Source organism: Leptinotarsa decemlineata, unplaced genomic scaffold, assembly GCF_025532065.1.
Source record: "Leptinotarsa decemlineata unplaced genomic scaffold, Ldec_3_MD MMD2_tig00001019_RagTag_RagTag, whole genome shotgun sequence".
NCBI classification, from domain to species: domain Eukaryota; kingdom Metazoa; phylum Arthropoda; class Insecta; order Coleoptera; family Chrysomelidae; genus Leptinotarsa; species Leptinotarsa decemlineata.
In genome coordinates, this window is record NW_027412557.1 from 8331664 (window position 1) to 8348523 (window position 16860).

The 16860-nt window shown below is 32.1% G+C and overlaps 1 protein-coding gene across 4 annotated transcripts in view; it reads left to right on the plus strand.

Moving 5' to 3' along the window:
• Positions 1-16860, plus strand: part of FipoQ (F-box/LRR-repeat protein FipoQ) — a 33146-nt gene that overhangs the window by 9097 nt on the left and 7189 nt on the right. The window contains exons 1-3 of one of the 4 annotated variants that reach the window (XM_023161743.2): positions 35-274; positions 8798-9433; positions 16280-16385. In XM_023161743.2, coding sequence (XP_023017511.1) covers positions 188-274; positions 8798-9433; positions 16280-16385 — 829 coding nt within the window. In that variant the 5' untranslated portion in view covers positions 35-187. Of the gene's footprint in view, positions 1-34; positions 275-3666; positions 3810-3919; positions 4100-8797; positions 9434-16279; positions 16386-16860 lie in introns of those variants that run through there. The other 3 variants (XM_074175432.1, XM_023161742.2, XM_074175433.1) reach the window with 3 other exon arrangements.

Below are 16860 nucleotides of genomic sequence, written 5' to 3' on the forward strand. Positions count from 1 at the left end.
CATACTATTTTTGTCCATGAAATACATAAGTGAACTTCATCAGAAAATAATTGATTTAGCTTGCCATGTGCGTTCAATTTGTCATATCCGTACGTGTCTTTGTATTGGTAGTCGAATTAATTGGGATTTGCTAACGTGAGATAAGTCATGTGTTATTGTCGCCTTTTGTGATTAAGTACATTGTGAAATGGATGCATGGGGAACTCTAGATATAGGAGCCGCTGCTATCGTCAGGGAAGACTTGAACAGTAGTTTCAGGAGGGCAAAGAAACTTGTGAGTAAACTAACTTTAATCAGCGAATTTCGGTTTTTTTCGAAAATATTTTTCTTAGTATTTCATTCAGAAAAAGTAATGTTTGATCGAGTCAAGAACAACAAAAAAAAATATCGGAATTTATGATCACGTTCCAATTGACGAAAGTGTCTACCTTGTTTCAAATTACAAGGCAATGAAAAAAGTTTTAAGTATACTTTGTTACGAACCAAAAATTATTCAGATGTTTTGTACTAGTTATACATATTGAATCTAAGAGGCAGTTGTAGGATGCCGTAAGTAAACATTAATTTTTCTATTTCAAATATCAAATTCAGTACTCCATATATATCTTATCTGACGATGAGTTTCGTTGATTCAAGGAAGAGTTATAAAAAAGTATATTTATTTTCGAGAAGTTGACATTTTCTGGGGAATTCCTAGTATGTTGGGCCAATATATTGTTCCTGGGTATTGTGTGATATTTTTAGATAGGTACTAGTTCTTTCTATGAATATATGATAGATTATCTATTATATTGCTGAAACCAGTCAATTGTGAATTGTCTTTATATATTGAGTAAAAATAGCGTGAGTATCTGTGTGTGACTGTGTAGACACTGATACTGTGTCAATATGCATTAATTTGTTTATATGTTTATACATATTAAATCATTCTTACCTCCTCCACATACAGGGGAAACCCGCGTGGAGTTCAACCATATATATTTTATTATATATCGTAATTTTGTATCATTCTATCTATCGATATTTTGAAATAAATGTTATTATTATAACTCCTTCAAACTCCTACATCAGAAACACTTTTCCTGATGATTGGTCCATTTATTCTTAGAAAAACATTAACGAAACAACACCTTGTTCACCTTGTGTGTCTGGAATGCTATAACATTTTGAAAAGCTACCGTATGTATGGTCTTCTCAAGCAAACATAAACAGGTGAACTTCTTTCGCATGTGACATGTCTTTGGAATAAGGGATTCGACAAACACGGAATCTTTCGAGCTATATTGCTGTTGACAATTCCAGGAAAGTTGGTCGTGATTGGCATGAGGTTTCACAAATTACATTTCAAAGTTTTCTTGGGGCTTTTTGTATTCCTTTTACATTTCCTTAGAGAAAGTTTTTTTACAAGTAGCAGTGATGGATCTCCTGATATGTTTACCATTGATATTGTTTTTTCGCAAGATTCCATATTGTGTTCAACCTTTCTACAGAACAACAATAGTCAGTTGATAATTACCAAAATTCCAAGATATTGCTTCGCTGACTACAATGTAACTAAATGTAGCATAATCGGGAATAAATTTCGGTGGCTGTGTCGGTCAATTTAATGGGTATCAAACTGGATATAAAAATGTGTTGGTATATACAATCATGTCACTGGAATAGCAAAGGTAACTTTTCAGAAACATAAAACACCATATTTCGGACCAGAAATATGTTGAAAATCTGTTAAAATATGTTTTCCGTTAACCAGCCGTCGCCTCCCCTCCACGAACGATAACATTCAAAATTCGAAACTTGTACGAACTAAGAATTAATGAGATCTCACTTACACTTCCCAAGTATAACCTGAGGTTGATGGATTTTATCCATAAAAGAGTTATTCGCCTTTAATTGAAGACCATAGAATGATAAATTTGTTCCTCTTCTATATATAAGTAATTTCAAGTGTTCGACATAGCCTCTATGGAGCAGAGTTTGTACATATGACTAAAAAATAAATTGAGTAGTAGGAGATCATCGTGAAAAATAAGAAATAAAACTTCCAATGTGTTTATATCACTTGTATTCGTAACTAACATTACTACAGTTTCGTCCTAAAAGGACATTTTCAAACTAATAAAAAAACTGTATCACTTTGAAAGTGTCCTTGTAGGACGTAACTGCGGTAACGTTAGTTACAAATACAAATGGTATGAAAACAGAAAGTTTTATTTCTCATTTTTCAGAATGAAAAAATAGTCATGACACAACTCCAAAACGTTATTATTTTCGTTTGGACAAAGGCATAGAATATAGTTGAATCAATGGAATAGAATTGAATGGAATGGAGTGGAAAGGAGTGGAGTGGAGGAAATAGAATGAAATATAATAGAAGCTCATTTGAAACAATCCTTCTATGTATCTTCTAGTGTTCACTCTTGATTGTCTGATGATCTGAATCATGTCACTAAATAGCCGTTTGCCTAATGGTGAGACGGTAGCCGGTAGGATTGACGTGGGTGCTTTGCTCCACTCACTCAATCGACCGCTGTGTGAACCGGTGGTTCAAGCCGCGAGGCCGGACGATCGATTTTCACTTCCTATCGTCCAACCCGCGCTGGGAATCACACGTTGAAAGGTAAGACCCCGTTAGTCCTTAGCTCGCACAAGCTTCGACTTTTGATAGTTGTCGTGCGTAGCGGGGCGACAGTTGGTTAACGGAAAACATATTTTAAACAGATATGAAATAATGGGGTTTGCAAAGTCAAAACTATGGCTATTTGCTCTGATGTGTTCAACAAGGGCTGTTGGGTTGATGATATTCAAATTTTTTGGCGTCTGCTTCATGTTCAGACAAACCGTTTTTTAGGTAACGTCTCTTTTGTCCTACATGACATTTCGAAAAATCCTTACAATCATTTTCTTGAATGAATTTTATTCCAAAGAGTTGTCACTCCAAACACAATTTTGATATTTTTGTCATTGTGGACCTATTCCAACCTATGTATTTGTTTGAAAATAGAGAACTTTTTTATCTAAATGCTAAAGAACACGAATATAACACTAGGAGTCATGACCTCATTTATTTATATCATACATTGGACTTACTGAAAAATCTCCCTTTTATATGGCAATGAAATTTTACAACAAGTTACCAGTACTTGTTAGACATTCTGCTAGTAGCAATCAATTTAAAAAAAACATCAAAAAGATACATGTAGATCTAGAATCCTATTGTATTGAGGATTTTTTAATACATCAGTTTTTAATAAGAAAATCTTTCAAAATTTCAGTGTTTTTGTTATGGTTTTCAGTATAAGAAATTGTAACTGCTCTCAATTTTAAGTTCCTTATTAAATTGTTTTTCTATTGAAACTGTGTTGTGAAAAATAATTAACGAAACTTTCTGAAAAAGTATATTTGTGGTATCAATTGACTTTGAAATATCTAGATATCTTAGACTCCCTACATTACATACGTTGTGTAGACCACAAGCCAATTCGTCTACGAGTATATTAAGAATCGTGTTTAAGTACGTCATGACCAAAAAAGGCTTTTGGCGACATTTCCCGAAATTGTTTCGAGATGTTTTCTAGTCCTTCGATTCATTTTGAATATTAATATGGTTTCCAAAGTTCCTGCAACTAGCAATGCACGGATAACCAAAATCTAAAAATAGTAACGATGAATGGAGGAACGTTTGAACGTATTTCGAATATTCTTTATTAATATGAGTTATGACTAGAATTTTGCATTTTGGCAATGGAACAATCGATTTTTCCTGGTCTCCATTACTTATCAGATAATTTAAATTACCTCTGCTCCAAGTAAGTCTTACATTCTATACCTATCTTTCAGTAGATATGTTTGTGATTTTTGATATTTTTAGAATGTGCTATTTTCGAGAGAATATCTATGCTTTGAAATTCAGACGAGTTATAATTTTGCTTAGAGAAAATTCAGAGTAATCCAGTTGTGTGAAAGATTGTTTGTGTTTCTGTGATATTTGTATTTAAGTATGGATGTTTCTCCCGATGTTTGGGGCCAACTAGCCCTTGAGGCATCACAAGTATATTTAACCGATGGAACGGCGGCGAAAAGTCCATTTGCTGGAACGGTACGACTAAAAATAGGAATGTGTGTTGAATTTGATGTATTTAGATTTTCATTCAAGAGAAGGAAATGCATTGGACTGAAATAGACGATAATATTTACTAGATTTCACTTGTAAATTCAAATGAAATGAAAACCATTACCTACTGCAGAACTGGTTTACATAATGAGGATTCTCTATGGGTTTTTCTCATCCATTCCTTCTTTATCTTCATTTATAATTTTGTATCCTTTGTGGTTTATTTATCATAATACTTGTTTACAAAGTACACATTTTCTAGTCAATTAGAATATAAATTGTCTACTCAAATAATAATTTTTTTCATGTCCTGTATTGAAATGAACAGTTCAATTTTTGTGATTTTTTGGAGTATTTTAACTTTACCGACTGAAATGAAGAAAAATCATCATTGAAATCATAATGAGCATGGAAAAATAGCCAACTCCTAAATCATTCTACTAACTATATAAACTCAAAAATATTTTTTCAAACTGAAAATATTCCAAGCAGTAATATTAACAATATTAAATTTTGCTTATAAAAAATTCAATTAATATTGCAGGCATAGGTATATATCAAAATTTTGAAATTGATTTTAATGATTAGATTTTTTGTTTGAAGAAAAAGTTATGTTTCTGTTGGGGAAACAAACTGAGTTTAAATGTAAAAATTGCAATATTTTCTAACTATTTGTACTATACTGATCAATAAACTAAAGAAACTATGAAACTCGTATATCTGATTGATTAAGACTAAGTTGTTATAAATAGAAAATATTCAAAATAAAGTATTTTTTGAATCGCAATCATGTGCAATCAGATGTTAAAAAATACTCTCTGTTAATTGTCGAGCTTAGAAAACTTTTCATTTTCTTTTTCGAGACATTACCACGAGATTTTAAAAGGAAATAAGTATCAGAATATCAGTTCTGAACGCTTATACATAAGTGTATGTCATAATGTTAAAATAGATTGGAAAAATAAAATTTTGTAACATGACATGGCATAGTTATTGAACAATATGTACAAGTCCTCCAAAAAGGTCTACGAAATGGTGTTTGAAAATTTGAAAAATTATTCTAATTTTATTTGAGGCATCTTTTCGTTTCTACTATGTTTCAACAATTATTTTCGAATCAATAATATATAAAGGAAAATATAACTTTCATGCTGACTTCATATTTATAACCTCACGTAAGTCCTAATTTCACTTTTATAAATATGATAGAACTGACCCATACTTGATGAAAATTCATTGAAATGTATTCAAAAAACACACTTCACTGTGAGATTTCCACTTGAAAGTTTATAAAACCCTGACACGTGTTTCGCTATAGGATAACATCTTCGAACGTCACAAAAATTCTTTTGATACTGATTGATCACTTAAACTTTTTCATGAAAAATAAGTAAAAACGATATTCATGTTAGTCGAGGCATTTTTTTGGATTCATTTTAATATTGACCAACAAAAAAAAAACAATCATATATAGTATCACACATAAAGTTCGCGACCTGTGGAAGTTTTTTTTAATAGATATAATGAAAATTTGACTTCGCAGTTAGTTTGTGCTTGAAAAATGAGTAAAAAACAGCCTCTTTTATTTTGTCATGTGCTACTCTAAACCTCCTAAATTTGACTTTTTCTTTGAAAATCCCTAAAAAATCAGTTTTTTTTGGAAATTTCGAAAAATGCCAAAGAAAAATGTTGCCCAGTTTCCAATTTTATACTCTTGCTCGAAATTTGGAGTCTCTACTGTTGATTCAACTTCAACAATCTGCAAGTCAGTTCCTTTTTAAAAATTTAGAAAAATGCCGAATGAAAAAGTTGCTCAGTTTCAAATTTTATACTCTTGCTCAAAATTTGTAGTCTCTACTGTCACTTCGACTTTTTTTCAATTTTAAAATATTTCGCTTTACCGATTCGAACGAAACATGATTCAAATTCCATAATTTTTATGAATACGAAACTTCAGAAAATGCCCACATTGGCCTGTTACCAGAAAAAAATAAAATAAATGCTGCTCCAGAAATTCGTCTTTGTTTTTACAAAGTTCATCTAGTTTTTTTCATTTATTTGTTAAACTGATTCTGATTTTCAATGTATGGACGTTAATATGTCAGTAATCGCATAAACGTATTTCTCTTCATTCTTATTACACTCGTATTCCTTTTTTTAGCAGATTTGTATCTCATTAGCTTAGCTGCACATGAGTTCGAAATATTTTGATGCAGTTCACACCCATTAGTGTGACTGTTGAATGTAAACTGTTAGATTGCGTTATCGAGCAGATAATAACGCTTCTTGAGTTAGTTTCATAAATCTTATATTCTTTATTTTCACCATTAGATGTGTAAATTATATTAAATCAAAATAACTATAACCAAATTCACAACAAAACACCATAACATTCATTAATTTTTCTAAATAATCCTATAAAGAACACGAATTCATCATTCAGTATGCCATTTTCCCGTTCTATCCAAATTATAGTCCTTTCATTCACAGACTTTGTGGAATTTTTAATAAATAGGTGATTTATCTTAGCACAACAATCCCGAATGGTATTCTCTAAATAGTCTTCATTTACTAATGGTTTGTGCCTATACACTTCTTGTTTCAGATAACCCCATAAAACAATCCATCGGAGATAAGTCCGGTGATCATGGTGGCCAATAATCTTTCCAATCTCGTCCTACCACTTTAGCGTTAGCCCCTGAACCTCTGACTGAGACACTGTTTCATTTCTACCGTTTAGTGGATCGCTGCTCCGTCAAGCTGATACCACAAATTTCTTCTAACTCTTAGAGGCAGATTATCCAAAACTACAGATAACTGATTCATAATGAAATTTCTGTAGGTACATGTCTGCGTTCAAATTGGAATCAAAATGAAAATCCTACTCGAATATCGGAATCTCTTTCTTTAAGAGTGTATATGAACTTTGGCTTATAGAGATGGAATTTATTTTTGTCCAAAATTTTTCTTACAGTTTGTCTGCCAACCCCTGTATCTTCACTAATACTCGTACTCCTAATATTAGCTTTTCCGTTTTCAACAACGCTCAAAGAAACATTGAGTTGTTTCACTTCATTTTACTTTATTATTGGATTATGTGGTTTCTTGAAACGATTGTCCACAGATCCAGTTTTTTTAATGTTTTAATTATCCTTCCCACGGTACTAAAGTGAATATTTCTGGATGGATGCCGGTGATTAATAATACGAGCAACATCTCGATATGACATATTCTCACCACATAAAAGGACGATTTCTACTTTGTCTAGTGTGGATAACATTATACATAAAACTTATTTGTAAATTATAAATTTACAAAAAGCTGTACACAAAACAACTCGATTCATTAAAAGCAATAATTTGACAATAACTAAATTTAAAAATTTGTTTCAAAAGCCTACTAAGGGAAAATTTTATTTCGATTTGATCAGTACCTACTATTTTCTACCAGACATGTTGTACTAGTTTTGTAATGTTTAACATCACGAAATTGTAAGTCATGTTTAGTACAAATCGCTAGAACGAAAGTCTAATGAATAGTTATGAAACTATAGGTTAATGTTTAGTTTACAGAAAGGTATGATATTTCGGGTTAGTTTGTAACTGAATTAGTGGTCAGAAAAATAATCGAACTGAATAAAAATCTATTTAAAAAAAGGAATACGAGTGTAATAAGGATGAAGATAAATACGTTTATTCGATTACTGACATATTAACGTCCATACATTGAAAATCAGAATCAGTTTAACAAATAAATGAAAAAAACTATGAACTTTGTAAAAACAAAGACGAATTTCTGGAGCAGCATTTATTTTATTTTTTTCTGGTAACAGGCCAATGTGGGCATTTTCTGAAGTCTCGTATTCATAAAAATTATGGAATTTGAATCATGTTTCGTTTGAATCGGTAAAGCGAAATATTTCAAAAATGAAAAAAAATCGAAGTGACAGTAGAGACTACAAATTTCGAGCAAGAGTATAAAATTTGAAACCGAGCAACTTTTTCATTCGGCATTTTTCTAAATTTTCAAAAAGGAACTGACTTTTTGCAGATTTTCGAAAAAAAAACAAATTTGACAGGCTCAGTGTAGCACATAATAAAAGGAATGAGGTTCTTTTTCACATTTCAAGCACAAACTAACTGCGAAGTCAAATTTTCATTATATCTATTAATAAAAAACTTCCATATGTTGCGAACTTCAGGTGTGACACTGTATAAAACCGTTACACAACGATGTCATTTAATTTGGTAAAAAATTCTTGAGTTTACAGAAGAGTTTACAAGTAAAAAAAACAATTTTCATTTCATACAATTTACAATACCTACATATAACTTTTTTTTCAAATTTGAATTATAACACTGATTGCTCACTTTATTTAGTGAAAAAAATTCTTTCTTGGATTAATTGGTGAAATTTGAGTAGTATGGTTTGATGACGAAGAACTTTATTAACTATAAAGCATTATGTCATTAACAATTAATTCACACCGAAAAATTTTTTTCATAGTTTCTCTTCATCGATGATTCGCAGTCTGATTTTCATAATCTTATGAAATATTTTTTTTTTCAAGCTAGATTTCGGTGCACTACATATTTTTATTTCAAGATCGACAAGACAAAAATTCGTTTCAGAAATACTTCCTGTATATAAACATTTTAAATATCTAAATTTTATTCATTTCAGACAATCGAGAAACTGCCAGAAACAATCCTTTGCCACATCTTCAGCTACTTAAGCCACAAAGAAATATGTCGAATGGCAAGAGTGTGCATGAAATGGCGTCGTGTAGCTTACAACACTTCTCTTTGGAAGAACGTTTCACTCCGCCCAGAAATTTCAGGATTACATGTTGGATCTCTAGAGTTCCTTCTCTCCTTGATCAGCATCAGGTTCGGCCAGTCTTTGCGATATATCGAGCTACCAATTGAATTGATCACCCACACGGTTCTACACGAACTGGCAAACAAGTGCCCCAATTTAACTCATATGCTACTTGATTTCTCCACGGCTATGCAGCTTCATGATTTTAGCGAGCTCCAAGCCTTCCCCACTAAACTGAAGTACCTGTGCATTTGTCTATCTGAAGTTATATTTATGGAAGGTTTCATGAGAAAAATCTACAACTTCATAAATGGACTGGAAATACTTCATTTGATCGGCACGTATGAGAAAGTCGAAGAAGAAGAGGAAGAAATATATGAAGTCATCAACGTCCACAAGCTCAAGTCTGCTACGCCGAATTTGCGAGTTATTAATCTATATGGCATTAATTTTGTGGACGACAGTCATATAGATGCTTTCAGTTCAAACTGTATTCAGGTGACGAATTTTTTGTGTACTATAATTTCCAAAATGTTCTGAGATATCATCTTTAACTCATCATTCGAAAAATATTAGTAATAATGATCTTTCATCAGTTTCGGGTTGCTTAGGTACAAGGTGTATGTTCCAATGAAATGTTGATTTTCCTGAAAAATTTTATAATGAATAAGTGGTTTAACATACACAGATCTCTCAAAAGAATCTTGATTCTACAAGTGTGGATTAGAATTTCAGAGTTCAGAATTGGGAAGAGAAATGATACAGATGATACAGTCTATGAAGATGTGTATTAATCAACTTGCAATAAGTGCACAAAAAAACAAAATAAATTTTGCCATTCTACCATATTGAAACTACAGCTATTTTTTCTGTTACAGCATAAATGAAATGGGAGGTGAACTTTTTTATTCTATTAATTTTGTCATTCTACCCATATTTTTCATTTCTCTTTGGACCTATTCTGAAGTCCACGCAAAGTCGCTGACAGAAGCTAGTTTATAATTTTAGGTTAGGTTCAAAATGGAAGTGACTCTCTTCTGAAACCAATAAGGGCTTTTTTGTCTCAAACTGTGAAATTATTAGGATATAACCTGACAAGTACTTGATTGAAAAAGTTGATTGATTGATAATCACGTGAATAGTTCTTTAATATTTATACGAAATCACGTGAAGATCAGTAGAAAACACTTTCTCAACACCAGATCGAAAATTACAGTCTCTCGACGCCCGTTTCGCCAACCAAGTTAGCGTCCTCAGGAGATCATGAAGACTGAATGTTAGTTAGATTTTTTATATGCTATAGTGGCCTAATTATCTACTACCTGGTAGTAGGTATTACCTAACTACTTCCTGATATTGATCCTACGCCAAACTACCTGTTTTTAATACCTCTAATTTGTTATGAATTTCCTCTTTCTGAGTGATTATTTCTAATATTCATCTTATTTTTTATTTGGAATTATAACGTATATGGCCAAACAATGGGATGTTCGAGATAGGACTTCCATTGTCTGATATTATGTAAAATGATTTGAAATCCCTGAAAGAACTAAAAAAGAAGAATTAAAAACGAATAGCTGTAAAACAATTATTTTAAGCAAAAAAAACCTGAAATGAAATAATAGTGAAATAAAATATAAGTAAAAATAGAACAATTGAACAAAAAATAAAATAAAAAGTTAAAAAGATTCCAAGCCAAGTTACTTTACGACGTTTCGATTGTTAGTATCCACAATCGTCTTCGGGTGACGAAGTTTTAGTTGAAGTGTTTGTTGTATTTAAAGTGAAATAAAGTTAACTTTGATTATTGTTCAGTGTAGTGAATTATTGGTAAATCCACGGGGAAAAACGTAGGCGTTTTTTCGAATAACACTTAGAATTTCTCAGGAACTTCAACTTCAAATTAGGAAAGATAGGTTCATTACAGGATGAAGTCAGCACTAGGTAATTTTCCTAAACACCGATTATATTTTTAAACGGTTTTTTTATCTTGCCCAGTTTGTTTGGATCAAATTAAGTACCTACCTAATTGAAGTTTGAACCTCTTCATGTTGATAGATTGATCTGGTATTTGGTACACACATTTAGTTTTGATGACAATACAATTTGATAAATTCTGTATAATTGTAAATCCAAGATGGCCACATCTACAAAATGGCGGAATTCATATTTTTTCACAACTACCTCAATATGGGTATCAAATGACAAGGCTTGACTAATAGAATAGTAGTACACTTCGAAAAAGAAGTAAATCCAAGATAGCCGCAGCTACAAAATGAGGCATTACATATTATCTCCTACCCAACTCAAGATTTTGTCTCGCTTCACTGTCTACAAAATGCAAGACAGCGCTGTAGACCACGCAGTTATATATTTAGTCTCGAAATTGTTTGAAGAAAGACAAGCATACGTGGCCCTAAGTCGAGGAAAGTCTTTGGAAGATTTATATATTGAGGAGTTAGATTGCAACAATTTGTCGGGAAATAAACCATGTAATACCGATACACTAAATGAACTAAATAGAATGAGAAGAATTGAGAAACTAAAAACTAATTAATAGATAGTAATTAACTCGGTGGGGTGTATTAGTGAACTGATAGACTCGAAATTGTAGCAAATTGTGTAGCTAATAACAATTATGGTCCATACAGGACAAGCCCGAGTATATGTAAGCATGGACAACTCCTGCCTCTTGGATCGACGGAAACTTAACCTTGCTTTTCCAATGTACGTACGTTATGTTTTAGAGTAAAGCTTTGACACAGAGCACTGAATGAGAAATCACTAGAACTTTATGAAAACAGAGCCAAGAAACGAGGACTCTTGTTTATTTTCGAAAAGTATGCTTTGAGTTTTGTGTCGATTCCATATAAAGCATCTTCGTAAGAGATGTTGTCTGTGTTTGGTTGAATTCAAGCTTGTTCTCTAAGGACAATTGAGTTCAAAAATGCGTTCGTGGTTCAGCCTAGTGATCGAGTCCTATAACAGATCGAAACTGATGTGCTATCCAGGGATGATTTGTTTCACGGCCCTGGTTTAGACTTTAGACCACTGAAAAATATGAATTTTTGTTTGCAGAAAAATGAGCTGGCGTGATTTTGTCCTATAAATGAATTCATCCTTTGAAGCTCATACGAAGTTCCTGAAAAATTTCTTCATAAATAAAAACTTGCCAAAAATTTGAATTATTGATTTCTGAAATATGGAACTTCTCACAGGAACTTCATGTGATATTTGAATTAGTAGAGATAAATTCATTTTCGGTTTGGTTTGAAGTTGGTTTCAGCTTATTTTCATTAAACAATAATTCGTGTTTTATTACCAATGATTGGCTCCTGATTAAACATCGTGAGAGCCAAAATGACAACTGAACAGGAAATTTTAATTGTCTGCCAAACTTCTCTGGAAATTGTAGAACATGAAAAAACCAATTTGTGCTGGATAACGAATATTTCGTCTTTGCGCTCTGATTTCAGCTCACTGAAAATATTGTAGGTTTGTGATATCAACACATTTCTGGTAAGGTTTTTGACAATTTGCTCTAATATATAGAGTAAAAATTGCTTCCATCAAGTCCATAATAAAAAAATAATAATTCATTTGATGATCAGCAAATTAGCTAAACTCTCGGAAATATGGAAAAACTTCAAATTTACGATAAGTATATTAATATTATTGATCAAAAAATTGCTTCGAAAAATACAAGTCCGTATTTAAAATTCTAAAGCTGATTCTGTCCTGAGTCATTCGACAACTTGCATAAAAATTCTGTTATTATATTCTGACAGTCTAATGAAAGTTGCCACGACGAAGGACGAACAAAGGATGAACACTACACCTGGTGAATAATACTGGAGTTTTTTCCCAACACCAAACCGTCATTTTAACACCTCGACACATTTTTCGACCACCAAGTGGTCATCTTCAAGAGGAAAATCAAACTGTTTGATATTCCTCTTGAAGATGATCACTTGGTGATCGAAACATGTGTCGAGGTGTTGAAATAACGGTTTGGTATTGGGAAAAAACTCCAGTAATATTCATTACTACACCAAAGGTTCCAAAAAGTGCATCACAACTACATATGGTGCTTAGTTGTCGAAATGAGTGTTGAGTGACAATTCTTGTGTGGGAAAAGGGTTTTCAATGGATGAAGAAGAAACAATGAAAAATGTAACATATTGAAGTTACAGAATTGTATGGAGTGAAATGAACACTTAAGACACTTATTTATCAAAACATAACTTTATTACTTCGAAAAACTTCAAATTTTTTTTTACAAATTTAAAAAAAAAACTCTTCATATGCCATCTCATGTTATCACTTGGCTTATATCGCAAACAAATGCTTTAGATACGCCATACGCCAGCGCATTCGGTCTCGGCCCATTTCAAACAAGTCTTGACATCGTACCCATGTTTCTCCCTCACGGGAACGGGAATATAAATCGTTACAAAATATACATGCAACATCATCCTCCTTTGTTTGAAGGTGATTGACAATGTTTCGTGATGAATTTCACTAGTTCGGACTTCCATTGTCTACTATATAAAATGATTTGAAATCCCTGAAACAAGTAAAAAAGAATAATTAAAGAAGAATAGTTGAAAATAACAATTATATTGAGCAACAATTAACCTGAAATGAAATGATAGTGAAATAACCTAATTTTTATTTATTCAATTATTATATTTTTACTTGTAGGTTATTTCACTATCATTTCATTTCAGGTTAATTGTTGCTTAATATAATTGTTATTTTCAACTATTCTTCTTTAATTATTCTTTTTTACTTGTTTCAGGGATTTCAAATCATTTTATATAGTAGACAATGGAAGTCCGAACTAGTGAAATTCATCATCCTCCTTGTGACTTTCAATTTCCAAATCGCCATTTTCCTTTTCAGAGTCTTCTTCAGGTATTAAGACATTTTTTGCAGCTCGGGTGGATTTCCTTAGTGCGTTTTCTTATCAGCAACAAGCTTCTTGGCTAAGTTAATATCTGGGATGGTATTAATAACTGCCTTTTTTTACCCTGTGACGCTTTAGGTAATGGTGATATTTCTGCCACAGAAATACATCCAACTTCTCTATTTTCATCAAAATCTGGAGCAATGGAAACAACTTCTTCCGTCCGTCCTGGCTGAATACTTTCATCATTAGGTAAATCAGTAACATCGGCAGGGCAAAAAATCCAGTCTGGAATGACATTTGCATTAAAGGGGCAAATGACTGTGAAAGAAAAACCATTTGTTGCGTTTTTAACAGTGGCTGCTTTCATATATGCTGGGCTAAAAATCTCTGCAACTTGGAAATGTGTTACAGCCTGGCCTGGGTGATTTTTCAACCGTGTGGTGAGCTCTTGATTATAGTATGAACGAAGATCGAATAAAAATGCACGTCCAGAGGCTGGACCCGATGGGTGCATTGTGGCGGGAAGCAAAACAGCACTATGCCACTTTTGCGTATGATATAACTTCCAAAAAGGAACATTATTTGTTTTTGATGCCATTCCATTCTTTTTTGTTCAACAGCATCGATGGTTTGCTGCATATTTTGCTCGGGCCAATTTAGTCTGGATGATTTTCTCTCGTACCGACCCATCACTGTAATAATATATAAGTATGTTCGGAAAGACGCCATCAAATTAACAAAATAAATATGATTGTATGAGATGCATACATACTTGTATGAGAAGGCATACCCTGCCATCTCGTCCACACGAATAGTGTGTCCTCTCAGACACAAATACAAGAAAATCCTTTTCCTAACCTATATTTTAGTAGCTTTGTTTTAACGACACCATAATATAGGATATACTAACTAAGCCACCAAAGAACATAAATACGTATTGGAACTTACCTTAATTTCAAATAACAATCAATAATGAGGCAACTTCTAATCTTTTATGAGGCAAAAATCGACTGACTAGCCTAATGCCTCCAAATCTGACGCATGGCTTTTGCACACTGTTGCCAAATGGTCGAGCATTGATGATAGTTTTCGATCAGAACAGCGCCAAATTCCAAATAGGTTCAGATTAAACACGTGTTATGCCGTCTCAGCCAGTATGCCATCTCAGGCATATCTCCCGTACACAATTTTTTTGGCAGCCGTGTAGAGTAACAAATCAATGAAACATATTTAATCATTATATTTTTTTGTAGAACAAAATTTGGAATATTTCAATTCTTATTTGTATTAAATATTGAAAGTGAAATGAATTTTCACTTTTCTTGAACATTTAAATAACAAAACACATATCAACGTTCTCATCCTCTCAGAAAATTAGTAATAATTTTCAAAAATTGATGATCAATTGCCAAAAATTGTTATTAATATATTGAATCAAGAATAAAGTAAAATAAATATATTCACAGAAAATTAATACTTTCTTTCCTATTTACATAAAGTGGAAAAGAACATTGCAGAGAAAATTGTTTTCTTTTCAATAATATATTACTCATCTTGAAATTTCATAACTTTTTTCCTTCTTATTTTAATATTTTCAAAATAAATTGAAAGAAATTGTTAAATATTAGGAGGAATGTTAAAACCGAAAGAAAGTTTTTCAGGTAAAATTACAAAAAGTGTTTTGATAAATTCATCTAATTTATAAAATATGAAAATTTGTTTTTTCAATAATATTTAATATCTGTAATTATTATTATTAATAATCACAATAACAGTTATTGTCATCGAAATCCTCACGTTGTTTACAATCGTAGATCGTTTATTATGACGCATTATGGTACATATTTTTAGATGATTATGATCTAATTTTTCGCCTTCAAGAAAATTTTGTTTGTTCATACATTTTACCAAATGTTTATTTCAACAATGTTGAACAAAATCGTTTCTGTGAAAATATTTTCAAATGACGAATTACTTTGAATTCTGTCGATTGCGGGGAAAACATACAAAAAAGTTTACAGAACGATAATATTATTTTGGTAATTAATTTTTTGATTTCTTGATTTAATTGTTGATTACTACGAATATTCTGAGATAATATTCAGAAAATTCAACCAAATTGAATCAAAATAATACACAAATCATACATATTTTAAGGGGGTTTGGAAATGGATGGGGATAGGGGTTAGAATATGATAATATGTCAAAAATAATTTATAAACGGTTTGTTCATATTTGATGAAAATAAAGTGGAGCCATTGGACTGGATATACAAAAAGAAAACATAAAAATATGTCAGTTCTTAATCATGTGGTAGTACTTCCTCAATTTCTCATAAACTCTTGAGCATAAACTCAATACTTATATGTATCTGTAACATTTCTTTTAAATTAGAGATTCCAGAAAAAAATTAGCTTGTATTACTTTTACAGCTGGAATGCTTGGCAGTTAATTTCTGTAATAAAGTCACAGGATCCACGATGAAAACTTTGTTTCAACGCAGCAGGAGATTGAAATGTTTACTGATGAACGGAACGAGTAAGTGCTTTCATGTTATAGAATTGTTTTGCTTGCCAGTTGAAAAAAGATAATGAAACAAAATCCTCCAAATATTATTTCGGTCTCAACAAATAAATTCTTTTATTATGACTAAAAATAAATATGTGATTTTGACAGAACTCTTGCCTTATATTTGTTAACCTTCACATATAAAGAAAAATATATAGATTTATTCTGAAATTATTTTCATCTTGTTCTGTTTCATTACTCATTTGTAGGTATGTAGGTAGGTTCTAGTCTAGAGAGAGTGGGTCTATTCAATCATCCACTGCAACTCGCGAGGGTTTATTGTGGCTCACACCTATACAGCTTGACCCAAATAAACCCAGCTTCTTAACGAAGCGGATTACTTTATTCGGCGAATGATCTTTGAGGTCTTTGATCTAGTAAAGATTGAGGAAAATCAGGTAGATGGTAGACCAGATAGATGAGCAACACAAAGGTGTGGCTTGAG